This window comes from Theropithecus gelada, unplaced genomic scaffold (assembly GCF_003255815.1).
Source record: "Theropithecus gelada isolate Dixy unplaced genomic scaffold, Tgel_1.0 HiC_scaffold_15883, whole genome shotgun sequence".
NCBI lineage: Eukaryota > Metazoa > Chordata > Mammalia > Primates > Cercopithecidae > Theropithecus > Theropithecus gelada.
In genome coordinates this window covers 2,847,820-2,874,439 of record NW_020257640.1, presented here as the reverse complement: position 1 = coordinate 2,874,439, position 26,620 = coordinate 2,847,820, and the positions used below count along the sequence as shown (strand labels likewise).

General features: G+C 42.6%; 1 protein-coding gene across 2 annotated transcripts in view; it reads left to right on the top strand.

The window, feature by feature from the left end:
- The window catches only part of LOC112617103 (band 4.1-like protein 5), a 175,577-nt gene extending 154,104 nt beyond the window's left edge, over positions 1 to 21,473 (top strand). The window contains exons 21-25 of one of the 2 annotated variants that reach the window (XM_025373818.1): positions 4,562 to 4,655; positions 8,572 to 8,646; positions 11,215 to 11,256; positions 11,617 to 11,747; positions 18,898 to 21,473. In XM_025373818.1, the coding sequence (XP_025229603.1) occupies positions 4,562 to 4,655; positions 8,572 to 8,646; positions 11,215 to 11,256; positions 11,617 to 11,747; positions 18,898 to 18,964 (409 nt within the window). In that variant the 3' untranslated portion in view covers positions 18,965 to 21,473. The remainder of the gene's footprint in view (positions 1 to 4,561; positions 4,656 to 8,571; positions 8,647 to 11,214; positions 11,257 to 11,616; positions 11,748 to 18,897) is intronic. The other variant, XM_025373819.1, reaches the window with a different exon arrangement.
- The last annotated feature ends 5,147 nt before the right edge of the window (positions 21,474 to 26,620 follow it).

The window sequence follows — 26,620 nt, the reverse complement described above, 5'->3', positions numbered from 1 at the left end:
CACGCCTGTAATCCCAGCACTTTGGGAGGCCGAGACGGGCGGATCATGAGGTCAGGAGATCAAGACCATCCTGGCTAACACAGTGAAACCCCATCTCTACTAAAATACAAAAAAAAAAATTAGCCGGGTGTGGTGGCGAGCACCTGTAGTTCCAGCTACTCGGGAAGCTGAGGCAGGAGAATCGCATGAACCCGGGAGGCAGAGCTTGCAGTGAGCCGAGATCGCACCACTGCACTCTAGCCTGGGCGACACAGCAGGATTCCGTCTCAAAAAAAAAGAGGGAAATTTATAGCACTAAATGCCCACATCAAAAAGTTAGAAAGATCTCAATTTTAGCAACCTAATATCACAACTAAACGAACTGGAGAATCAAGAGAAAACCAACCCCCTAACAGAAGATAACCAAACTAACAGAAGATAAGAAAAAAACCAAGTTAGACCTGAACTGAAGGAGATCAAGACACACACACACACACACACACACACACACACACACACACATTGAAAAGATAAATGAGACTGGGTGTGGTGACTCATGCCTATAATCCCAGCACTTTGGAAGGTGGAGGTGGATGGATCACTTGAGACCAGGCATTCAAGACCAGCCTGACCAACATGGCGAAAACCCATCTCTACTAAAAATACAAAAATTAGCTGGGCGGGGTGGCACACGCCTGTTATCCCAGCTACTTTGAATGCTGAGGTTCAAGAATAACTTGACCCTGGGAGGTGGAGGTTGCAGTGAGCCGAGATTGCACCATCACACTCCAGCCTGGGAAACAGTGAGACTCTGTCTCAAAAAAAAATCCAACAAACCACAAAAGATCAATGAATTCAGGAGTTGTTTCTTTTTTGGAAAAAAATAATAAAACAGACCATGAGCTAGACTAATAAGAGAGAGGATCTAAATAAACACAATCAGAAACCACAAAGGAGATACTACTACTGACTCCACAGAAATACACGTAACTATCAGAATATTACAAACACCTGTATGCCCATAAACTAGAAAATCTAGAAGAAATTAATAAATTCCTGGACACACACACTCTCTCAAGGCAGCCAGGAAGAAATTGAATCCTGAACAGACCAATAATGAGCTCCAAAATTGAATCAGTAGTAAACAGCCTACCAAACAAAAAAAGCCCAGGATTAGACGGGTTCACAGTTGAATTCTATCAGATATGCAAAGAAGAGCTGGTACCATTACTGCTGAAACTATTTCAAAAAATTGAGGAGGAGAGACTCCTCCCTAACTCATTCTACGAAGGCAGCATCATCCTGATACGAACACCTGGCAATGACACAACAAAAAAAGAAAACTTCAGGCCATTATTCTTGACGAACATCAATGCAAAAATACTCAACAAAATACCAGCAAACTGAATCCAGCAGCACATCAAAAAGCTTATCCACCACAGTCAAATAGGCTATATCCCTGGGATGCAAGTTGGTTCAGCATATGCAAATCAATAAATGTGATTCATCACATAAACAGAACTAAGGACAAAAACCACATGATAATCGCAATAGATGCAGAAAAGGGTTTTGATAAAACTCAACACTGCTTCAGGTTAAAAACTCTCAATAAAATAAGTATTCAAGGAACATACCTCAAAATAATAAAAGCCGTCTCTGACAAAGCCACAGCCAACATCATACTGAATGGGCAAAAGCTGGAAGCATTCCCCTTGAGAACCGGCACGAGAAAAGATCCCCTCTCTCACCACTCCTGTTAACATAGTATTGGAATGCCTACCCAGAGCAATCAGGCAAGAGAAAGAAATAAGGGGAATCCAAATAGGAAGCGAGGAAGTCAAACTATCCCTGTTTGGAGATGACATGATTCTATATCTAGAAAACCCCATAGTCTTGGCCTGAAAGCTCCTTAAGCTGATAAACAACTTCATCAAAGTCTCAGGATACAAAATCAGTGTTCAAAAATCACTGGCATTCCTGTTCACCAACAACAGTCAAGCCGAGAGCCAAATCAGGAATGCAGTCCTATTCACAGTTGCCATAAAAAAAATAAAATACCTAGGATTTTCTTGGTTTCCAGGGAGGTGAAGGGTCTCTACAAGGAGAGCTACAAAACGCGGCTTAACGAAGTCAGAGATGACACAGACTAATGGAAAAACATTTCATGCCCATGGGTAGGAAGAATCAATATCATTAAAATAATCATATTGCCCAAAGTAATGTATAGATTCAATGATATTTCTGTTTAACTACTGATAACATTCTTCACAGAACTTGAAGAAACTATTTTAAAATTCATATGGAACCAAAAAAGAGCCCAAATAGCCAAGGCAATCCTAAGCAAAAAGAGGTAGCTGGAGGCATTATGCTACCTGACTTCAGACTGTAGGGCTACAGTAACCAAAACAGCGTGGTACTGGTATAAAAACTGACACACAGACCAATGGAACAGAATGGAGCCCAGAAATTGTGCCACACACCTACAACTATCTGATATTCGACAAAGCTGACAGAAACAAGCAATGGGGAAACAGTTCCCTATTCAATAAATGGTGCTGGGATAACTGGCTAGCTATATGCGGAAGATTGAAATTGGACCACTTCCTTATACTATGTGCAAAAATCCACTCAAGGCAAATTAAAGACTTAAATGTAAAACCCAAAACTATAAAAACTCTGGAAGACAATCTAGGCAATACCATTCTGGACATAGGAACGGGCAAAGATTTCATGAAGAAGATGCTAAAAGCAATTGCAACAAAAGCAAAAATTGATAAATGAGATCTAATTAAAGAGCTTCTGCATAGCAAAAGAAACTCAGCCAAGTAAGCAGAAAGCCTACAGAATGGGAGAACATTTTTGCAAACTATCCATCTGACAAAAGTCTAATATCCAGCATCTATAAGGAACTTAAGCAAATTTACAAGAAAAAAAAACCATTAAAAAGTGGGCAAAGGACTTGAACAGACACCTTTCAAAAGAAGACTTATATGTGGCCAACAAGCATATAGAAAACAGTTCAACATCACTGATCATTAGAGAAATCCAAATCAAAACCACAGTGAGACACCAACTCGACCAGTCAGAATGGCTATTATTAAAAAAAAATCAAACAATAACAGGCGAGGTTGCAGAGAAACAGGAACGCTTATACACTGTTGGTAGGAGTGTAAATTTGTTTAGCCATCGTGGAAAAACAGTGGGGGATTCCTCAAAGACCTAAAACAAATACCATTCAACCCAGCAGTCCCATTACTGGGTATATACCCAAAGGAATATAAATCGTTCTGTCATAAAGACACATGCACACGTATGTTCATTCCAGTACTATTCACAGTAGCAAAGACATGGAATCAACCTAAATGCCCATCAGTGGCAGACTGGATTTTTAAAATGTGGTATGCACACACCTTGAAATACTATACAGCCATAAAAAAAGAATGAAATAGAATGAAATTGTGTCCTTTGCAGAAACATGGGTGGAGCTGGAGGCCATTATCCTTAGCAAACTAACACAGGAACAGAAAACCAAATACTGCGTAAAGTGGTAGCTAAATGATGAGAACACATGGACACATAGAGAAAAACAGACAGTGGAGCCTGTAATTATACTTTTCAGCTTCAAAGTTGTTAATTCATTTTTTTTTTTTTTTTGAGATGGAGTCTCGCTCTGTCGCCCGGGTTGGAGTGCAGTGGCCGGATCTCAGCTCACTGCAAGCTCCGCCTCCCGGGTTTACGCCATTCTCCTGCCTCAGCCTCCCGAGTAGCTGGGACTACAGGCGCCCACCACCTCGCCCGGCTAGTTTTTTGTATTTTTTTAGTAGAGACGGGGTTTCACCGTATTAGCCAGGATGGTCTTGATCTCCTGACCTCGTGATCCGCCCGTCTCGGCCTCCCAGAGTGCTGGGATTACAGGCTTGAGCCACCGCGCCCGGCCTAATTCATTTTTATAATTTTTCTTATTTATTAATATTCTACATTTGTTGGCACATTGTTTTCTTGGTTTCCCTTTACTTCTTTGTCCACGGTTTCATTTTTTAAAATATTGATGTACTATAGATGTACTTTGTTTCAGGGTACATGTGATAATACATTAAGCACTTGGTGCGCACTTAGGTCAGTTCTATATTTTGACTGTGGTGAGTAGAGCTGCAATAAGAATGGAAGTGCAGGTGTCTTTTTGATATATTGATTTTCTTTCTTTTGGATGTTTACCCAGTAGTGGAATTGCTGGACCACATGGTCATTCTCTTTTTAGTTTCTGAGGAACCTCCATACTGTTCTTTAAAGTTGCTGTACTAACTTACATTCCCAGCAGCAGCGTAAGAGGGTTACCCTTTCTATGGGTCCTCACCAGCATCTGTTATTGCCTATCTTTTTAATTATAAAGCCATTTTAACTGGAGTGAGATGATGTCTCATCGTAGTTTGAATTTGCATTTCCCTGATGATTAGTGTGTTGAGCATTTTTTCATATACCTTTCCCTACATGAATTTGTTGCACTTCTTTCCTAAGCCCCTTCTTTGAAAATTCTGCCTGGACCCAGGTCCTATATGATATGAGTTTATCTTTTTCTTCCTAGTGCTGTGTTAAATGAGAATAATGTGCCCCTCCCCAAAGAGTCTCTTGAGACTCTGACGTATATCACACCTGCCGACAGTGGTTCTGTTCTAAAGGTAAGAATACTTTTACTTCTTAAAATTTTTGCCAAAGACAATTTTGAATTGAATCTTGCAGTATAACCAAGTGCATCTAGTGATTACTGATGGACACTGGGACTTAAGATGTGAGAAGAGCGGCCGAGCACAGGGGCTCACACCTATAATTCCAGCACTTTGGGAGGCCGAGGCATGCAGACCCCTTGAGCTCAGGAGTTTGAGACCAGCCTGAGCAACATGGCAAAACCTGTCTCTACCAAAAATACAAAAAATTAGCTGGGCATGGTGGCAGGTGCCTATGGTCCCAGCTTCTCAGGAGGCTGAGACAGAAGGATCACTTGAGCATGGGAGGTGGAGGTTGCAGTGAACTGAGATCATGCCACTGCACTCCAGCCTGAGTAATAGAGTGAGACTGTCTCAGAAAAAAAACAGATGTGGTAAAAGGATTGAGCCACAGTTCTCTAGGGAGAATCCTGTTGCCACACCACTCACAAGAGGATCTTAGGGATTCTTCTCCAGTTTGTGTGTAGTTTGTTTATATTTTGGGGCTGGTTTTGGATGTTAGCTATGCTTTCACTCATATTTCCTTTTAAGATACAGTGTTGCATGCAAATAGTGACTAAGTGTTTCTTAGATGAAAGTATTAGGGGATCTTGTTGAATCAGTAGTTTCATTTACTCTAGGGCAGGGGTCCCCAATCCCTGTGCTTTGGACCGGTACTGGTTCATGGCCTGTTAGGAACTGGGCCACACAGCAGGAGGTGAGCTGCAGGCAACCATTGTTGTGTGAGTTCCACTTCCTGTCAGATCAGCTGTGGTGTTAGAGTCTCATAGGAGTGCAAACCCTACTGTGAACTGTGCACACGAGGGATCTAGGTTGCTCACTGCTTATAAGAATCTAATGCCTGATGATTTGAGGTGGAACAGTTTCATCCCAAAACCATACCCCACCCCCAAACCTGATCCTTGGAAAAATTGTCTTCCACAAAACTGGTCCTTGGTGCCAAAAAGGTTGGGGACTGCTGCTGTAGGGAATGTAAGCTGTGTGAGAGACCTGACCTCTTTTGTTCATTGCTGTATCCCTCAGGCTGGTCTCAGACTCCTGCCCTCAAGCAGTTCTACTACCTTGGCCTCCCAAAGTGCTGGGGTAGCCTAAGTGTCTCAAATAGTACCTGGCACATAATAAACACTAAATAAACATTTGTTGATTGAAACAAACTTTTTGAAATAACAGAGACCTATCACTAGTTACATTGCAACATAACCAGCTCATCTCAACTTCTGCCTTTTCTGTATCCACTTGCTAAACCCTTTACCAATTCAGAAATCATAGAAACCCAGTTTATTGCCAATGAATGTTTTAATTTGCAAGTTAAATTAAAAATTGTCTTTGCATGAACACTTACCATTTGTCTCTTTTATTGCATAATGTACATCTCTTGTAATTTGCCAAATACTTCACAAAAAGGAAAAATTAAAAATCACTTGTATTCTCACTACTCAATGAAGGTGTATGGTTGGTATTTACGTATATAAGTATCTTTCAGATTTTTAGGCTTAAAGAAAAAACCCAACCTAAAATACCTTCAGTCAGGCATTTCTTTTCTGCTGATTAAAATCTGAAAAGATACATTGACTAATCATTGGAAATCATTAAGCAGAACCTGAGATGTTTTTAAAGCAGAGAAGGACATTTAGTTCAAAGATTTATTGCATATATAATATGCACCAGACAACTTATTAAGTATTAAAGATTCAAAAATGAATGGATGAAACATGGTCTCAGCTTAACTGCCTATAGTCTAGTGGGAGAGAGAATTGTAATACATTGTGGCAGAGACTTGCACAAGCTGTTATGGTGCACTTAGTCCAGGCAGCAGGGTGGGAAGATAAGGGAGAACAATTTTTCATGTTTTTGTGGTTTAAATTAAGTTGCATGTTGAAATATGAATAGGAGATTCTCCAAGACGTGAAGGCATATAGGCAGAAATGGAAATGTGTAAATGAGTGGCTGAATGTGATGGCTCATGCCTATAATCCCAGCACTTTAGGCCAAGGCGGTAATATGGTTTGAGGCCAGGAGTTTGAGACAAGACTGGGCAACATAGGGAGACCCCATCTCTACAATTTTTTTAAAAAAAAGTAGCCAGGCATAGTTTTACATGCCTGTAGTCCTGTCTTCTTGGGCAGCTGATGTGGGAGGATTGTGTAAGCCCAGGAAATTCAGGCTGCAGTGAGCTATGATTGTACCATTACACTACAGCGTGGGTGACAGAGCAAGACCATGTTCCCCCCCCCCCCCAAAAAAAAGAAAGAAATGTATGAATGAAGGGCCCTTTTTTCTTGTGTGCTAGGCCCTAGGTTCCTATTGTTTATTGCCAGATTGGCATTTTATCTTTTGTTGTTTTAAAATTCTCCCAGACCCCCTCCCTCACAGTAGAGAATTGTGTCCTCTATAAGGTACTTCAAGTACTGATTAACCAAAAGTATTCATTAACGTTTATAGGGAGAGAGTTCATATCGTAGTATTTTACGAACAGAAGCACCATCAGTCTAGATAAAGGAACATTTGGAATTTAGCCATCTCCTTTATCCACTGTCTCCTGTGCTGACCTGTTACTGGTTTTTATTTGTTTGTTTGTTTTTAAGTTCAAAGTGTGATATTACCATACAGAGTAGTACGATTCTCCTCTAGTCTAAAAGTTAAGAGGCTGGGCACAGTGGCTCACACTTGTAATCCCAGCACTTTGAGAGGCCAGGGTAGGAGGATCACTTGAACCCAGGAGTTCAAGATCAGCCTGGGCAACATAAGTGGGACCCTGTCTCTATAAAAAAAAATTGGCTGGGCATGGTGGCACACACCTGTAGTCCCAGCTGCTTGGGAGGCTGAGGCGGGAGGACGGCTCGGGCCCAGGATGTTGGGGCTGCGCTGAGTTATGCTTGTGCCACTGCACTGCAGTCTGGACAGGGCAAGACCTTGTCTCAAAAAAATTTTTTTTAAATTATTTTATTGTATTTACTTTTTTTTTCTTTGAGATGGAGTCTTGCTCTGTCACCCAGGCTGGAGTACAGTGGCGCGATCTTGGCTCACTGCAACCTCTGCCTCCCAGGTTCACACTATTCTCCTACCTCAACTTCCTGAGTAGCTGGGACTACAGACACCCGCCACCAGGCCTGGCTAATATTTTGTATTTTTAGTAGAGACAGAGTTTCACCGTGTTAGCCAGGATGGTCTAGATCTCCTTTCCTCACTATCTACCCACCTCGGCCTCCCAAAGTGCTGGGATTACAGGCGTTAGCCACCACATCCGGCTGTATTTACTTTTTTAAAATTCATTTTGAGGCAGAATCTCACTCTGTCACCAAGGCTGGAGTGCAGTGGTGTAATCTTGGCTCACTGCAGCCTCTACCTGCCGGGCTCAAGTGATCTTCCCACCTCAGCCTCCTGAGTAGCTGGGACTACAGCTGGGTGCCACTGTGCCCAGCTAGTTTTGCTCAGTTTTTGTGAAGATGAGGTCTCACTATATTGCCCAGGCTGGCCTGGAACTCCTGGGCTCAAGAGATCCTCCCGCCTTGGCCTCTCAGAGCACCAGGATTACAGGTGTGAGCCACTGCATCCAGCCAAAAAAAATGTTTTGTAATTAAAAAGTTAAGAGCCAGAATAGTCATAACCCTACCCAAGTTTTGTCTAGGAGAACAGCTGTTTGAAAATTTACGTAGCAGTTTAGCTTTTTCACGTCCTGACTGTAGTATAGGTTTCCCTCCATGCAGAAGTGGAATCATTAACAACCATGATTCATGAGCGTCCCTGTGTGTTTAAAGGATTAACACTAATCAGGCCTGTGTCAGAATTATAAATTGAGAGGATATGGAAAAAAGTTAACATCTGATGATAAAGGGGTCATTTAACAACTCTAGATTCCTGTCTTCCATAGGAGGCTACAGATGAATTGGATGCCTTGCTTGCATCTCTAACCGAGAATCTGATTGATCACACAGTTGCACCTCAGGTAAATATGCTTTAAAACAGTATGATGGAAAGAAACTTCTGTTTTGAAAAATGTTCCTGCTAGATTCCAGTTTTTTCCTTTTTAATAATTCATGGTTAAACTTTCCATTGGATAAGAGTTTATGTTTTAGTAACCACTTAGCATTGCCTCTCTGTCCTAAAATTTTACCACTTTGAATTTGTGTATCACTGTATAGAAATCACATATTTCTATAAGCCTTTTATAATTCAACATCATATTAAATAACATAAGAGAAAACATGGGGATAAAACAGCTTCTTAAGACAATAAGGATATATTTAATTTTAACAAAAGTTTTACAGAAAGATGAGAGCATAAGAATGGCATTGAACATATCAATCATTATTACAGTCTGGAAGATACTCTCGTAAGTATAATTGTCCTTCAGTACCTGTGGGGGATTGGTTCCAGGACTCCCCTTGGATACCAAAATCCACGCATGCTTAAATCTCATATAAAATGGTGTAGTGTTTGCATATAACCTACACATATCCTCTAGCATATTTTAAATCATCTCTAGCTTACCTGTAATATCTAATGCAGTGTAAATGCTGGTAAACAGATATGGTATTGTTTAGGAAATAATGACAAGAAAAAAAGTCTGCACATGTTCAGTATAGACACAACCATCCTTTTTTCCCCTCCAAATATTTTCAATTCACAGTTGGTTGAATCTGCAGATGCAGAACTCATGGATATAGAGGGCCGACTGAAACAGTTTCTTCCCTCCAGGGATGAGAGAGAGAGAAATGACTAATTTTGCTGGACACAGTGGCTCACGCCTGTAATCCCAGCACTTTGGGAGGCCAAGGCAGGCGGATCACTTGAGGTCAGGAGTTCAAGACCAGCCTGGCCAACATGGTGAAACCCTGTCTCTACTGAAAATACAAAAATTAGCTGGGGGTGTTGGTGCACACCTGTAACCCCAGCTACTTGGGAGGCTAAGGCAAGAGAATTGCTGGAACCTGGGAGACGGAGCTTGCAGTGAGCCAAGATAGCGCCACTGCACTCCAGCCTGGGTGACACAGTGAGACTCTGTCTCAAAAAAAAAAAAAAAAAAAGAAATGACTAACTTTGTACCTTATGAGTGATGTGACAAGTATTGCTGTAGCAGTTAGATGCCATCCTGAAGGCTTGGAAATACAGATGATACTTTCTGTGGTATCGAATGTTTGCTTACATCATTAATCCTCCAATTTTTGTGTATATCAGAATCACTTTGAGGGGATGTTAACACACAAGATTGCTGGGCCCCACCTCAGAGTTTCTAATTTTGGTATATCTTGGGTGGGGTCTGAAAAGTTGTGTTTCTAACATGTTCCCAGGTGATGCAGATGTGGTGTGGGAACCACCCTTTGGGAATGACCAGCGTAGATTAATAAACAAAGACTTTACCAAAGGATAAGAGTTAACTGCAAGTCTGGAAAAGTCTGTCAAACTATTTTTTGTTTACTACTTATGATATTTTTTTCTCTTATTTCCTGCTGTTAACATGCATCTAAAAAATATTGGTAGGAAAGTCATACTTTGTGGGTTGGGTTTTGTTTTTGTTTTTTTTTTTTTTTGAGATGGAGTCTCGCTTTTTTGCCAGGCTGGAGTGCAGTGGCGCGATCTCAGCTCGCTGCAACCTCCGCCTCCAAGCAATTCTCCTGCCTCAGCCTCCCGAGTAGCTGGGGCTACAGGCGCATGCCACCACACCCAGATAATTTTTGTATTTTTAGTAGAGACAGGGTTTCGTCACGTTGGCCTGGATGGTCTTGATCTCTTGACCTCATGATCTGTCTGCCTCACCCTCTCAATATGCTGGGATTACAGGCGTGTGCCACTATGCCCAGCCTGTGTTTTTATTCTTTTGGTGGTTATCTAATTTATTAATACCTGGACTTACATTAGTTTTTTCTTAAGAGTATCTAAGGCCACCAATGCAAGGACTAGTCTAAATTACTAGTAAAATGGGTGGGTTTCATTAGTTTATAATTCTACACATAGAAGATCTGTAATAGAAAGCTAGACATTTAAAAATAATATATCAAAGGCCTTGTGAACCAGGAGCAATATGGGTGTTTTTATTGCTGCTTTCTTCATGCATACATGATAATTAGAGAATGATCTGCATCTAAACAGATTATTTTTTCTGTGTACTTTCTTTGTGCTGTTTATTTGGATTAGTCACAATCCATTGTTCAGGCTGCAACCAAGAAGGCTATCATTATTTGTAATTAACTGAAATTTCAGAGAATAAAATGTTAAACTGAATAGTGGGTGTGGGGTAGGGGCAGTCCTATTAAGTGAACTGAAAGTAGTAATAGATTCTTGAATGGTAAATTTTTAGATAAGAGATTCTCAAAATTATGACACTTTCTTAAGTGGTGACGGATAGCATCTGTGTTGTATAATAGAAAAGGGTCTTGGATTTAGAAGTCCACGTCAGCTCAAGGAACACCATTAAGAATTGCCCTCCTAGAATGGATTTTGTAATAGATGTAAGTATTATAAGTATGAAAATAAGTCAGTCTTTCCAAAAAGTAAATACATAAAATTATTTTAGGTGTCTTCTACATCCACGATCACACCTCGGTGGATTGTTCCGGTAAGTTCATGTTATTTGTGATTTTTCTTCTGGCTACCCTCTCAGGGTAAGGCCTAAAGGATTACTGGGTTCTTTGTTTTTCCTTAAAAATGTGAGGGTTGTTATCAAAGCCTTGTTAACTGAACTTAATGGCTTCAAGCTAGTGGCTTACCCTTTCTGGTTGTAAGTGTTTGTCAGGATGCTGGCAGAAACAAAAGTAAAAGTCTGAGACGAAGAATAGTTAACAAAACAAAACAGTCATAATTATCAAAACTATCTTACTTACTCTCATATTCAGTAGTGAAGCTTGATTTGGAGCTGAAGTGCTGACCAGGCAGGTATTGTTACCTCTGTATTTAGATGTGTGTGTATCTCCCACAGCAGAGCGGTGCCATGTCTAATGGACTTGCGGGATGTGAAATGCTTTTGGCAGGGAAGGAGGGACACGGTAATAAAGATGGAATCTCACTGATCTCTCCCCCAGCGCCATTCTTGGTAGATGCTGTGACCAGGTGAGAAAATTATTTCTCAACTGCAGTTCTTAGGCATCTATTAGGAGGAAAAAAATAATAAAACTTATTATCTCTAAAACAGCAATGTTGATTCTTCCCTAACTGAACTGTATTGAAATTGGATAAATCTTTTTTCTGTTTGTTATTTAGTGTAGTGGCTTTTTCTTGTCAGTAGCAATTTTCTACAAAATTATGAAGTATTTTCTATTAGCATTTCTTTATTAAGTCTTTGCTGAAGATATTAACAGGCTTATCTTTAAATTTTAATATTTGTTTTAAAATCAGTTTGTATTGTTTCCTTTGATGCTTTACTGTTATGCTCATGCCTACTATAATAGTGATGAATGATAGTGCCCGTCAACACAGGGCAAGAGGTGCAGTACAAATGGGTAAGGGAGGATACTCCCAGGGTGAGAGCCCTGAGATGCCTTTACCGACACATATTGTGAGCTCATTTGAACGCATTGCTTGCTACAAACAGAAACTAGACTCAAAAACTAGAGCTTTTTGTTCAGCATCTGGTTCTTCAACTTTTGATTGCTAGAACCATAACTGCACCTGTTTTACAAAAGATTTAGAATTGCCTTCACTTCTACCTCAGACCTTTTTTCCTGATTATATCCCCCATTTCACATATCCTCTTGAAAATGTGGGTCGGCTGAAATACATGCTTTCCTAATTAGAGAAAGGTGGGGGGAATTATTAGAGATTATTAACTGGAAAGAAATTCAGTTTAATTTAAAAATTGTTCTCACAGAGTTTAAAGTAGCATATTACTCACTCAGCAAACACTTATTGAATGTCCGTGATGGACCAGGCATTGACTGATATCTGACACTGAAGATAACAGTGAACAAGACAGATGAGAGACCTGCATTTGGGAAGCTTACATCTAGTAAGAGAGCACTTTATACAAATGTAATGGATTATTTTTCTAAGCATTTGTATGCCTACTAATTATCACTGTAAAAATAGAGCTGCATACAGAGAACCTGATGGTAATGCTTTGTAATTGAATTTACACAATAAAATGTGAGCTCTTAAGGACTTTCAGATTAAAAATTGCAGATAAAAGCAGAGCTTATCTCTGTTTCTTCCTAAAACTCATGGAAAGGAGTAATAAAGGGCTAAAGAGATAAAAATTACAGATCAGTGGAACAGAATAGAGTCTAGAAACAAACTCATGTGTAATACAGTTTTCTGGTTTATGAAAAAAGTGATGGTGCAATGCTGTGAGGAAAGAATGGTCTTTTAGTAAATCAGCCGGACAGATTAGTTGTCCCTGTGGGAAAAAAACAATCTTGACCCAACTCCATACCATTCACAAAAATCTATTCTGGATGGATTGCACATCTAAATATGAAACATCAGATAATAAACTTATAGAAGAAAATATGAGTGAACTTACTTCTGACCTTAGAATAGGCAAAGATTTGTTTAAATAGCTCACAAGGAGCTTTAGTCTTACAGGAAAAAAAATCACTTGGATTACATCAAGAAATTTTGTTCATCAAAAGATGTAATTTCAAGATATTATGGAAGGGGAAACTACAGAATAGGAGAAAACATTTGTTCTCCATCCCTCCTTCTGTCTCTGTCTCCCTCTCTCACCCCTTCCATTCTCCTTTCTCCCCAACCCCAGTCTTAACTTTGTATGGCAAAGGACCCACTCATATCTAGAATTTATAAAGAGCTCTTCCAAATAAGTAAGCTAAAGACAGCATAATAGAAAAATGGGCAAAAAGCTTGAATAGGCAGTTCACAAACCGATATCCAAATGGCCGGTAAGCATTCTAGACAATATGCAACTTGATTAGTCTTGGGGAATGTAAATTCAAACTACCATGTGACAGTGCTACATTATCACCAGAATGGCTAAAATGAAAGATACATAGTAGCAAGTGTTGGTGAAGATACGGGGCAACTGAAACTCTGTAAACTGGAGTAATCACATTGGAAATAGGTTTGGCAATACAGCTGAACATACCCAATGATTCAGTGATTCTATTTTCATGTACATACCCAATGGAAATATGAATATACGTCCATCAAAAGACATGTACAGGAATTTTTATAGCACCTATATTCATAATAGTCCAAACTGAAAACCTTCCAAATGCACATTAGCAGTTGACTAAATATTAGAAAAGAACAGTGAAAATTAATAACTACAACTAAAATATAGCGGTGTAGATGAATCACATAAACATAATTGTATTAATTCTCTACTTCCGTGCAACACCTTACCACAAACTTAGCAGCTTCCAGCAATACACACTGTAATCTCATTTTCTGTGGCTCAGGAATCGGGATGTGGCTGAGCTGGGTTCTCTGCTTCAGGGTCTCTCACAGGCTACAGTCAAATATTGGTGAAGGCCAGGTTTTCATCTGAAGGCTCAATGGAAGAAGGGGCACCAGCCAGGGCTCTTGGCAGGATTCAGGATCTGAAGACCTGTTAGACTAAGGAACTCAGTTCCTAGCTGGTGACTGGCAAGAAGCTGCCCTCAGTCCTTACTATGTGGGCCTCTCCAAAGTAGTTGCTTACTTTATTCCAGCATGCAAACTGAGAAAGCAGTAGAGTCTGCTAGCAAGACAGAAATCACAATCTTGTATAGTCTAATCACAGAAATGACATCCTTTTACCTTTGCTGTATTCTGTTGTTGGTTAAAGCAAGTCACAAGTCCTTTCCACACCCAAGGGCTAGAGATTACATAGGAGTGTGAATGGCTGGAGATGGAGATCTCTGGGGTTCATCTTGCAGTTTCTGCACTGTAATAAGGATAAACAAAGTCAAGTTCAAACAGAAGCACAACTCTATAATGGTTACCCTTGATGTGCTGATGAATAAAAGAGAGCCCAAAAGCAGCTTTGGGAGTGCTAGTCGTGTTCTGTTTCATATTCTGCATGCTGATTACAGAGGTGTATTCAGTTTGCAAAAAGTTGTTCAAGCTGTAGACTCATGCCTTATGTGCTTTAATATACGGATGTCATAGTAATTTTTTAAAATGATGACTGGGTCCCCTCTCCACAGATTTAGATTTACTTTGCAGTGTTTTCTGTGTGATACGGTGTTTCAAAGGCATCAAGTCATGAGGACAAAGAACAGGAGAGGAGACATCAGCAATTAAGAGATCTCAACAAGTTTTGGGAAGCAGCTAAATGATAAGTGGTAACCAGTTTAGCAGAGTGGAGTAAACTAAGATCTAAGCCTGAATAGGGGAGGGAGTAGAAACAGAAAATAAAAAGCAAGTCAGTTCACACTGCAGAACCCTGAAAAGGCAACGAAATTGTAGGTACCAGATATTTGTGAAGATGGAATACAAGGTGGGGCTGAGAACATGGGGATCGGTTGAAAGTATTTATGCCCATTTCACCCATCTGCCATCCCACCACCCTTGCTCATTTTAGCATAATTCTGAAGTGTTCCCTCGGGAGGAGCCAGGCCAGAGAGGCTCTGGGTCTGGGAATTTCCATTTGGAATAAGGCTCCAGACTGAACACGGGAAGACTAACTCAAAGTCCACACACTGAAGGGTGAAATTTCCAACGTTTCTTCTTTTCTCAGTTTCCTGAATGGTGTTAGCTAAGTATAAGTGTCTGAGTTGAAAAAGTAAGAGGCTTATTCTCTGGAGAAACCAACCAACCAAAGAGAAAAAGGCCTGCACATACATTTGTGGATCCTCTGATGAAATTGCCAGGAATCTGCCAGATAATCACCAGGGAGCCCATTCGTTGATGAGTTTTGTCCATATATACACAGGTCCCGGAGACATTCCAGAGCTTTTCTTTTAAATACAAAGAGAGCTAACGATTGTCAGATATGTGAGGAAAGACCAGAACAGGTAAACTGAAAAAGAAGGAAATAAAGGCAATGTGAATTTTGACAAATAGAAGTAGGAAAAAAAAGGCAATGTAAATAACAAAAGAAAAGGTAACAAAATGATAGTATCTAAATTTAGAGAGAAGATACTGTATCCATGCAACAGTAACAGGAAACTTTAAAAAAAAAAAAAAAAACAAGGAAGTATTTTTAGAAATTATTAACTATATTAAAAATGAAATCCAGAGAGTGTATAAAGATAAAATTGAGACAGTCTCCCAAAAAGTATAGAATAGAAAGATGAAAACTGGGAGAGAAAAGAAAATTGGAGGATTGGCCTAGGAAGTCCAATATATGAATCATAGAAGATCTAGAAAGAACAGTCAGTGGAAGGAAGAAATTGTCAAAGAAAGGAATCAGACGTTCTCAGAACAGAGGACTTGAGTTTCTAGATTAAAGGAGTCTACTGAGTACCCAACACAGAGAATGAAAATAGACTACACCAAGGAGCATCATGAATCTTTAGGAGGTCAAAGTGAAGAGAGGATGTAAGTCTCCAGCAAAGGGGAAAAACAGAGTACGTACAAAGGATTGGTAATCAGAATGGCAGCAGACTTTACTGACAACTGGAGATAATGGAGTAGTGTGCTTTCTGAATCCTGGAGGGCAGTAATTTCTCACCTAGAGTTTTCCCAAACTATCAGTGAAGTGTGAGATTAGAATACATTTTTAGATGTACAGTTTTCCTAAAATATATACTTTCCATCTAGCCTTCCTCAGGAAGCTACTGGAAGATGTGTTCCATCTAAACTGGAAGATATGTTCCTCTTTTTTATCCAAAAAAGAAGTCATGGGACCCAGGAAGCAGTAGAGAGGTGCAGGGATTTACCCAGAGAAAGGTGAAGGGAAGTTCCAAGATGGTAACTGCCCAGTGGGTCTAGAAAGGATCCTGTCCAGATTCAGAAAGGAAGATATAGAGTTGCAGAAAGGATTTTGCCAAGAAAAACACAGGTTCCCCACCCTCCAGTTTTTTAAAAAAATTATATTATATGTCTGAATGTACTGAGCAGAGGTCCATGGTTTACCTGAGAGGTTACGGATAGATGAGAGATTTGTATAGAAAACTGAGAAGTACTCAGGAGGCTGAGGCAAGGAGATCGCTTAAGACCAGGCGTTCAAGACCAGCCTGGGCAACATGTTGAGACCTCGCTTCTTAAAAAAACAACAACCACAACAAATACCCACTAAGCCATCACAACAACAACAAAAAGAGGCAGTTATTCAGTCCAGGGAAAATAAAAGTTGTATAAAACATGAAATATACTGATAGTTGTGAAAATATTTACATAATTACAACAAACACTGAATTTTAACATGATCAAAATTGGTCATATAGCTGTGCTGAAAAGATGAGAAGGCAGGATTGTGGGACTGGGGAGAGGGTGGAAGAAGGGTAAGCGTTCATAGTCCATAGGAGGAAGTCACTGTGTAAACACATCACCCAGAACAGTTAGAACTCTGGGGGCTGTGAGGCAGAATGTCTGGAGGCAGGTTTGTTTAAACATTGGCTGCTGGGCCCCACCTCATAGTCTGATTCAGTATATCTGAGGTGGGGTCTAAGAATGTGCATTTCTCGCAAATTCTAGAGACCACACGTTGAGAAACGGGTACACAGAAAAGTGAAGGAAAATACCAGGAAAAGAACCAGTTGATGTCCCTTGAAGTAGGAATAGAATGGTACGGGTGACTGCTGTTTCATTCAGAAATCTTGTTACCACTTTCGACATTTTAAATTATGTCCTTTGTATTATGTACTTTGATATCGTTTTACGTTTTAAACATTTTTAGAGGCAGTATCTCTCTCCATCACCTGGGCTGGAGTGCAGTGTCATGATCATAGCTGACTGCAACCTCCAGCTCCTGGGCTGAAACAATCCTCCTGCCTCAGCTTCCGAAGTAGCTGGGACTACAGGCATATACCACCCGCACCTGGCTAATTACATCTATATATTTGTAAATACGTCGTCTCACTTTGTTGCCCAGACTGGTCCCAAACTCCTGGTCTCAGTCGATTCTCCCGCCTCCCTAAGTGCTGGGATTGCAGGTGTGAGCCTCCTTAGGACCCAGCATGTTTTAAGTTTTTTTTTTTTTTTTTTTTTTTTTTTGAGACGGAGTCTCGCTCTGTCGCCCAGGCTGGAGTGCAGTGGCGCGATCTCGGCTCACTGCAAGCTCCACCTCCTGGGTTCACGCCATTCTCCCGCCTCAGCCTCCGAGTAGCTGGGACTACGGGCGCCCGCCACCACGCCCGGCTAGTTTTTTGTATTTTTAGTAGAGACGGGGTTTCACCATGTTAGCCAGGATGGTCTCGATCTCCTGACCTCGTGATCCACCCGCCTCGGCCTCCCAAAGTGCTGGGATTACAGGCTTGAGCCACCGCGCCCGGCCTCATGTTTTAAGTTTTTATGAAACCAAATTAGATATCGTTACATCCTTGCATTTAAACTCATGAAGCTCACTGATAGCAGAAACTCGTAAGCCTTCATGCAGAGCCCATGTCTTTTTATTTTTCACACAGCTCTAACAAAATAGATTAACTGGTGCAGGAACACAGACACAGCCATCTAGGAATATGTAAAGAAACACAGGGCTGGGTGCAGTGGCTCACGCCTGTAATTGTGGCACTTTGGGAGGCTGAGGAGGGCAGATGGCTTGAGCCCAGGAGTTTTGAGACCAGCCTGGGCAACATGGTGAAACCCCATCTCTACAAAAAAATACAAAAATTAGCCGGGTGTGGTGGCACAGGCCTGTAGTCCCAGCTACTTCTACTTTTGGGAGGCTGAGGTGGAAGGATCATTTGAGCCTGGCATGTTGAGGCGGCAGTGAGCCGTGATCATGCCACTGCACACTCTAGCCTGGGCGACAGAGCAAGACCCTGTCTCACAAACAAACAAACAGAAGCAGCAGCAGAGAACAGCCTGCTTCGCTTGCTGTCTCCTGAGTGTGTTGGCCTTGTGCTCAGCACAGCACTGTTCGTGATACTCATACTAACCCTGACTCATTAAGAAATGGTTAAGTGTGTTTGGCATATTTGTTAAGAAGGGGAAAATCGTGCTATCTTTACATTTTATTTCAAAATGAAATAAGCAGTGTTTATCCAGAAATATCCCTTCTATAGAATATCGCATTGCCAGGTTAGGTGTTACTACATACTGACTTAGGTCTGTAATCTGCTGTACCCTCAAAATGCTCTATATGGCACTAATGGAGACATGAATGTCCTCTCCCAAACCCCAGGGGTTCCCTGAGTAACCCGTTCTCTCTTCCTTTCAGCTCTGCTCCCACTTTGGCAGAAGAAGCTGTCCTGAAGCAGAAGTGTTTACTGACCACTGAGCTCTAAGGGCCTGTAACTGGAATATGCAGTTCTCTCCAGCATTCCGTCCTGGGATCCATTTCATCTAGAATATGTTGGATTCAGGAGCTTGTCCATTACTTGTAGGTAAAAAGCTCCACGTAGATTTGACTTCAACTCTGTAAAAAAGACAGCTGTATTTTCCGTCCAACTGGAAAGGTTTAATCACACTGCATAGCTGCCCAAACGAGCGTGTTTGGTCTTTGACTTTCTATACTTCTATAAATGTTAAAAATTCCCGAAACAAAGGAATGTCTTTTTCTGGGGTTTCCTTCAAACTCTTGGCTCCACCTAGCGGTTCTATTTGTTCATAACAACTTCATAACAAGGCTGTTTCTGGTAGTCAACAGCCTTTTGAAAGCTATTTCCATCTAATGTCAGGGTGAGCATCCTTGATCTGGCTGCCTGTTAGAGAAATTGCACTTTTCCCTGACTTACTAGAAATCGAGAATTTAGGAAATTAATGTGGACACTATAAAGGCAGACTTAGGGCCAACTTTTTTTTTTTTTTTTTTTTTTACAATTATTACAACACTAAAGAGAAATTTAGAATATAGAGAGTTTTTAAATGTCTCCCATTCTTTGGATTTCTTATTGTACTGGCTATCTTAATATTTCAAGTTTACATCAAGATAAACCCTGAGAAGAACTACAGAGAAATCAAATAAAATCCTGTCATTTTTTTCAGCCTGCCTTTCCACAGGAAGCACTCACAGGCACTGCACACGTATCCTGTCACTTTTCAGTGGGGCGGGTTACTGTTCCAGAGACCCTGGGGCATTTACCGCGGCATCTGCACTCCTCCCTGAGCCCAGTGGGGAATGCAGGCCGCTGTAGTCTCAGGTCTCGAAGGCGCGGCACAGCAGTACTCCACATTGCTTCCTATTTGGACATAGACTTCATTTCCTTTCAGTATAAGCGGAATAAATTTAGAGCTTTCAAACTAGAAAAGAAATGAAACAAAACAAATACGCCAGGACCAAAATAGGGACTAGGAACAGGGGTAAAGGGTGTTGTTTCTTAAATACCTACCGTGTGTGAAGCTATACACAGCACACTGAAAGAACCTGCATTGCACTAGGAATTCTGTGTTCGTTTAAAAGAGATCTCTAGAATTTCCCCATCCCTTTGGGCCTGTACAAAGAAATTCTGGATGTTCATATATACTCCACACAGAAAAATAAAGTATAGCAATGTCCATCTGTAATTCTAAGACCCAGAAATAACACTATTTAGCTTTATAATTTTCGAATGAACAAGGTAAACCTCAGTTGCCATGGGGAAGGAGGATGATGTGGAAACCATATTGGTAAAGTTGTTAATCACTTGTTACGGAGAACCGATCTTAAGCTACACCTCCTGGAATCTGCTTTCTAGTTTTCTGTCCTGCAATATGTATACAATTAAGCACTAATGTGTACTGCTTAGCATAATAAACATCCAGTCTTACCATCTTTAAAACTTCATGGATTGGACTTTCCTGGGCTCCTTATAACACAATCATGTGTCCAGGCAAACACACCCTGGTGTCTGACTGGAAAGCTCAGGAATTTTTATCCTGCACCGTTTCCCAGGGAGCTGTAGTGATTGGAACCCACTTTCGCACAAAACACTTTTGCAGAAGGAAAGTCAATGCTTCTTGCTGGCTGCCTCGCCTTAGCCACTATGCGAAGCTTCTGAGTTTCACTGGTGGGGCTCTTGCCAGTTCTTAATTATAGGACATATTTTCTCAAAGCTGAAAGTGACACCTAGAACCAGGATCTTGACCCAAGACATGATGGAATGAGCATCAAATGTTCAGTGTCTTGGCAACCGTAGATGTCCTACAGGATTACAGTTGTGCTGCTAGGCCACCACAGAGCAGCTGAGGCATTATGGCTTGGAAGACCTAAGTTTCCCATCCGGTTCAGGAGGTGACAACATCCTTATTTTAAACTTCCTAAAATTTAGGAATTAGGTAGTTGGACATATTCTGTGACCTTATGTCTTTGGATACCCGTATTCTTGACAGTTAGAATATTGATAGGGACTTCGTTAAAATTCACTTGAATCTCAAGTTAAGAGGAAATGTTGTCTCATGCCCTGACATAAAGTGGTAACCACAGAAGTTAATACTTGAATGCTGAATTGGCCCCGGCAGATGAGATAAGTGTCAGGGACTGGTTTCCTGTCGTAGCTGCTGCTGCCGCCATGGCCAGAGCTGCTGTAACCACTCTTCCTGTCCTGCTCCCCCGAGAACAGTGTGGTGGGGAGAGGCAGGGCTGAGGAGGCCTATGAATGTGGCAGGTAGGGAAGAGGAGATGTCTGTCTCTTGAGAAGACAGAAGCATGCGTGAACCCATCAAGGATGCTGGCAAAGAGAGAGGTTGGAGATGACAGTGGATGAGAAGCAGGCTGGTGAGACTGGGCTGAGGTCGGAGAAGGGCAGCCGGGGGCACTCCTGAGAGTTTGCTGTGTGCAGGCCTCAGAGCACGGTGGGGTGGCGGGGAGGAGAAGGGGCAGCCAGGGCACTCCTGAGGGTTTGCTGTGTGCAGGCCTCAGATCATGGCGGGGTGGCGGGGAGGAGAAGGGGCAGCCTCCCTGAGGGCAGACAGAAGAGGACCCTCAACTCAGTCCATTTCATAGCCCTGGTAGGGGAAGTGGGAGTTGACAGGGTGGTTTAAAATAAGATGTGAAGGTTTCAGTTACCTGCTCTAGACTTTGCCTGAGAACTCTAGACTTAGTGAGACCTAATTTGTGGCATGTCAGTAGCATCACCTTTTGACACACAGGAGGCCACGGTCATTTCAGTCCTGCTTTTCAGGAGACACTGCTGAACAGAGGAATGATTCAGTTCCTTGTGTGCTTATTTCCTTAACATGTATACATTGTTTTAAGAAAAAACTTTTAAAAATATTTCTTATAGTCTCCTAACATTTGTCTCTACTTTGCCTTTGTACAATCACAGATATCCTATGGAGATTTAAGGATGAAAGCCCTGAGTTGTTCTTGGGTTCTTGGATCTGGACTGCTTGTTATTTTATGCTTCTCACTTCTGGCTAAAACTTGCACCTCTTCTCTTAGCTAAGCCCCAAAATGAAAAGTCTATTATTCCTTCAGAAGTCTTGCTAGCAGAATTATTTGTCAGTCACAGAGAGAAAAATCCTTGCTATTTTTCTAAGAGTCTTGAGAAGCAAAGTTTTTGTCTTTTCATTGAGAGGAGTCAGCAGTCTCGTTCTGTAAAGGACGAGAGATGGTCAATACTGTCCCACTCAGCTCTGCTGGCGCAGCACAGCACAGCACAGCACAGCACAGCACAGCACAGCACAGCACAGCACAGCACAGCAGCAGCGGCAGCTCGAGCGCAGCTGTGTTCCTGCAGAGTCTCCTTTACGAAGCTGCTGGCCGCTCCTGTGAAACTCTAGAGCGGTAGGTGGCTGTGTGAACCGGAGGCTGGCAGGTGCCCAGATAGGGTCTGCAGTGTTACCTGTCACTTGGAGGCAGCCAACACTTCTGGACATTGCACCCTCATTTACACAGGTGGCAGCTGAGCGAGGTGCTGTTGTGGGTGTCTCAGCTCCTTGAGTCTTTGTGAGCTCCCACCAAGTTTTAACTAATCATGCCCTTGGCCACGTGGTTGCTTGGAAACTGGGGTCTTCTGCAGACGGAAGAATACACATTTCTGTATCATGTCCTTTTTATCCTCTCAAAAATTTAAACACTACTTCTTCAGTGGTCAGAAGAAAGTTGGAAACTCTTCCTACATATTAGGTGTCAGGATGAGGAAATTTGTGTGAATTACAGAAATTTGCCCTGAGCTGAACGTGGCTGTGTTAACGCATTGGTAGAGCTGTGGTTCCTTCCCAGTTCTGAGAGACAGGATCTGTCAGTCCCTGTGTCACCACATGGCTTGAGATGATCATTCAGTTACTCGTCAGGATTTCTCCTCTTCAGAGATTTTTTTTTATAGCACAGATCCCTTTGCCCCTTTTATCTCTTTATCTGGGTATGATAGGTGGTTATGAGGGTCTCACTATTTTGTGTTTACCTTTTTTATGTGTAAAACTTTGCAGTAGCATTTAAAGTGTAATTTATTTTTCTATCAAGTGCACTATTCATTTAGTGTGTTCCAGTTTTATATGACTTGTATTAGAAACACTGCACTGAGCTGTTTGTACACTGAAATGAGAACTCTAGATGTAACTCCATTCAAATAAAACTTGTGAGACATTCATGTTTTTGCACGCTGTTTCTGTTTCTTGGAACTGTGATTCCTACATGCTGACTTCAACAGAATTGTTAGAGCAGAGCCACTGTTGGTAGGAACCTGCGGAAGCGAGCAGACACAGCCGCACCATTTTTAGGTTGATTTCAGTGTTTGTGGTGTCAATTTGAGAGTAGGGGCATTTTCAAAGGTTGAAAACCTCATTGGTCGTCCCCAGCATATCCTGGAAGGCACAGTGGTCATTCCAAGGAGCAGCATGGTGCAGTAGCAACACAGCTTTGGGCACCGGATCTGGGCTCTCAGGTTTTCTGTCTGAAACGGCACATGAAGTATGTGTCACAGTGGGTAGTAGAGAGTACGCAGGTGTTCGCTGCTCCTTCCTCTGGCCCCCACCAGTCCCCAGGCTTCCCAGGTTTGCACGGCACCATCCAGTGAGGAACGGCGCCACCTGGGTTGGTTTCCGGACTTCTGCTGGGCAGAGGCATACCGCACCATATGGGTGTTGGCAAAGCTTCTGAGAAAAGTTGAAAGTCTTCTCTTTCCCTCTCCCCTCTGTCTTCTGCCTGGGGAGAGGCCCAATGGGGCCATTAAAACTAAGGAGCTTTTCTCTGCTCTTTGGAGATGTATGGAGAGGGGCTGGAACCCAGATTCAATCACCTGTCCCAGGAGCTCTTCTAAAAGGAATTTGTTGGCAGTAAGTAATGAAAGCCACCAATAAGGAGCGAAAACAACTCATTGGAAAGATAAGGACAGACAGGAAGGTGGAGGTGGAGGGAGTGTGGATGGTATCTCCACAGGCGCTGCCTTAGAGGGCACCTGGCCAGGCTGTGGTTCCCCAGAAGGAAGGGGAGTGGATACTGGGATACCAAAACAGCCACAAAATAAACCCAGAATGGGTTTTCATGGCCAGCACCAGGAAAGACCTGGAGGGGCTAAGAGGGTGCAGACCTCAGGTCACTAAGGTTATTGTCAGGCCCAAGAAAAAGAACTCACCATTAGTCTGGTGGCAGGGTGGTGAGTCAGAGTGATCTGTCTCTAGCCCCATCCTTGTCCCAGCAGATATTCAGCCCACTGTTCTTAGATTCCCAGGCTCGTCCTGAGGAGAGACCAGCGGGGTGGCAGAGCAGCCCCCTCCCCTACAGCAGGGAACCCTCTGCAGCCCAGGCTGGCGTATCCTTCAGACTTGAAGTGCACCAGGCAGAGATAACAGTCAGCACATGCTCTCAAGCTAGCAAATCATGATGTTAGGGCAGGAATTGATTTTCAAGATGACCGGTCCCAGCCCCTCGGTGTGTAGATGAGGAAACAGGTCATGAAAGGGACAGGAACTTGCCCTAGTCACATGGCTAGGGATGGAAATTCAAGTCTGAGCGTCCAGGACACTGTCTCACTGCTCTTCTTTTGGTAGTTTTTCTCTCAGCACGGCTTGTCTCGGCTTCCTAAACTAGACTTGCAGCAAAGAGTAGTCTGAATCTGCCATGTCCCCAAGGCCTTTCCAACCTGCATCCAGAATTTCTGCAGGGGAAGTTAATCTGTTCAAATCCTCGTGGCTCCAGAAGTGCCTTCCCGAAAGAGAAGAAAACCATCACATGTATCTGGAGGGGGCTTCTGCCATCCTTCAGGGTTCCTGAGGGACTGAAATAGCCTTTCTTCTTGCCTGGGTTGTAGCCAATACCCTTCACCTTGGAATGATTTTTCTGCTTACCTTGTGCTGTCCCCTCGAGAGCTCTGAGTACAATCTAGGTGGTGAATTCATAGGTACTCACGGGGAAGCGGCACCATCTCCCTGGAAACTCTCACTTGGTTTGCTGCTGATTGTTAATCTTGTTCCAGGTTAGGAACTCTTGCATATATGGAAGCATGGCATTTTTGCATGCAGTTTCGTGTGCTCAGCCATGCATGGTGGCTCACACCTGTAATCCCAGAGGCTAAGGTGGGTGGGTTGCTTGAGCCCAGGAGTTTGAGACCAGCCTGGGCAACATGGTGAAACCCTGTCTCTACAAAAAAACAAAAACAAAAATTAGCCAGGCATGCTGGTGAGCACCTGTAGTCCCATCTACTCAAGAGGCTGGGAGGATCGCTTGAGTCCAGGAGGTCGAGGCTGCAGTGAGCTGTAATCCACTGCACTGAAGCCTGGGCAATGGAGTGAGACCCTGTCTCAAAAAAAAAAAAAAAAAAAAAAAATCATGTACTCATTGGTCCCCCAGGGGTTCTCAGGTTGGAAGCCTTGCTCAGCGGACTAACGATGGGAATGTCAGGCCAAGGAGTGGTTGGGATGGAGCAGGCAAAGAAAGAGGGAGCCGTCCGGGGCAGCTGGCAACGCCTCTTAGCGTTGGTGAGTAATAGACGCTCAAGAAATGCATGTTGAGTGAAGCCTTCGAAACATACAAAGTTCTCTGCCTCAAAGATTAAAGCACACAACACTTTTAGGCCAGCCGTTTTATATGAATTAGTCCTGAATTACAACACACGACACCCTATTGGAACCTCATCCACCAATCCCTCTGCCTTACCCTTGTAAAATGGGGATGATTCTAGTACTTCCTCACAGTGTGGGAAGTTCAATGAGTTAATACTGCAGAGTGCTTATAAAAATGCCAACAAATGTCTGGAGTGTGAGCTCTTGCCATTATTTATGGTGGTGGTGGTGGTCTGTTCTTAGCCAGTCTTCATTTCTTTGTCTTCTTCCCACCCATCTGGCGAATCACCATCACTGGAGAGATCCAGCCACCATCTCTGAGGGCCTGGCCTCAGCTGCAGGAGGGAAGGCACCCACAGAGCGGATTCCTGGTCACAATTTCTTGGGTCCGCCTCACCTCCAGGACCCAGTTGCCTGGTCTGTTTGTACTCCAGGGCTCCATGGCAGCTGTCTCAGTCTCCAGTCTGTCCCTCCTCAGGGGCCCCTCACACTCTAAGCAAATGGCCTCATGTCTGCCTTGCAGATGAAGGCAGAAAGCATCAGGTGGGAGCACTCTCAGCAGCCCTTCCTGTGTCTGCGCCCACATTTCCTCCTCCCTCCCTGTTCAAACGGATGTGCTCATTCCACAAGTCGTACCCCAGGTCCCTCACCATCTCCCTTCTAAGGGGACTTACTCTGTGGACCTTCTGTCTCCTGTATCTTTATGCTATGCTTCCCTAAACACCGTTTCCCTATAAAATTGAAACCTTTCCAAATGTTTCCCCCTTTAAGATGGGCAAGAGAAAGTTCTCTTTCTCACGGCTCCCCCTGGTGTCCTCCGTGTTCCTCTTTCACAGACACACTTCCTGAATGGGTTGCCCTCTGTCCTGAGTACAGCCACAGTAGTCAGGCCTTCTTGGCCCGGCCTCATGACAGCACCTGATGTCCTCTTTTCAACTACCCCTCTTTTCTTGGTTTATTGGCTAGGATAGGGTAGATGACACTGTAGTCACGACCCAGAAAATCTCGGTGGCTTACAAGGC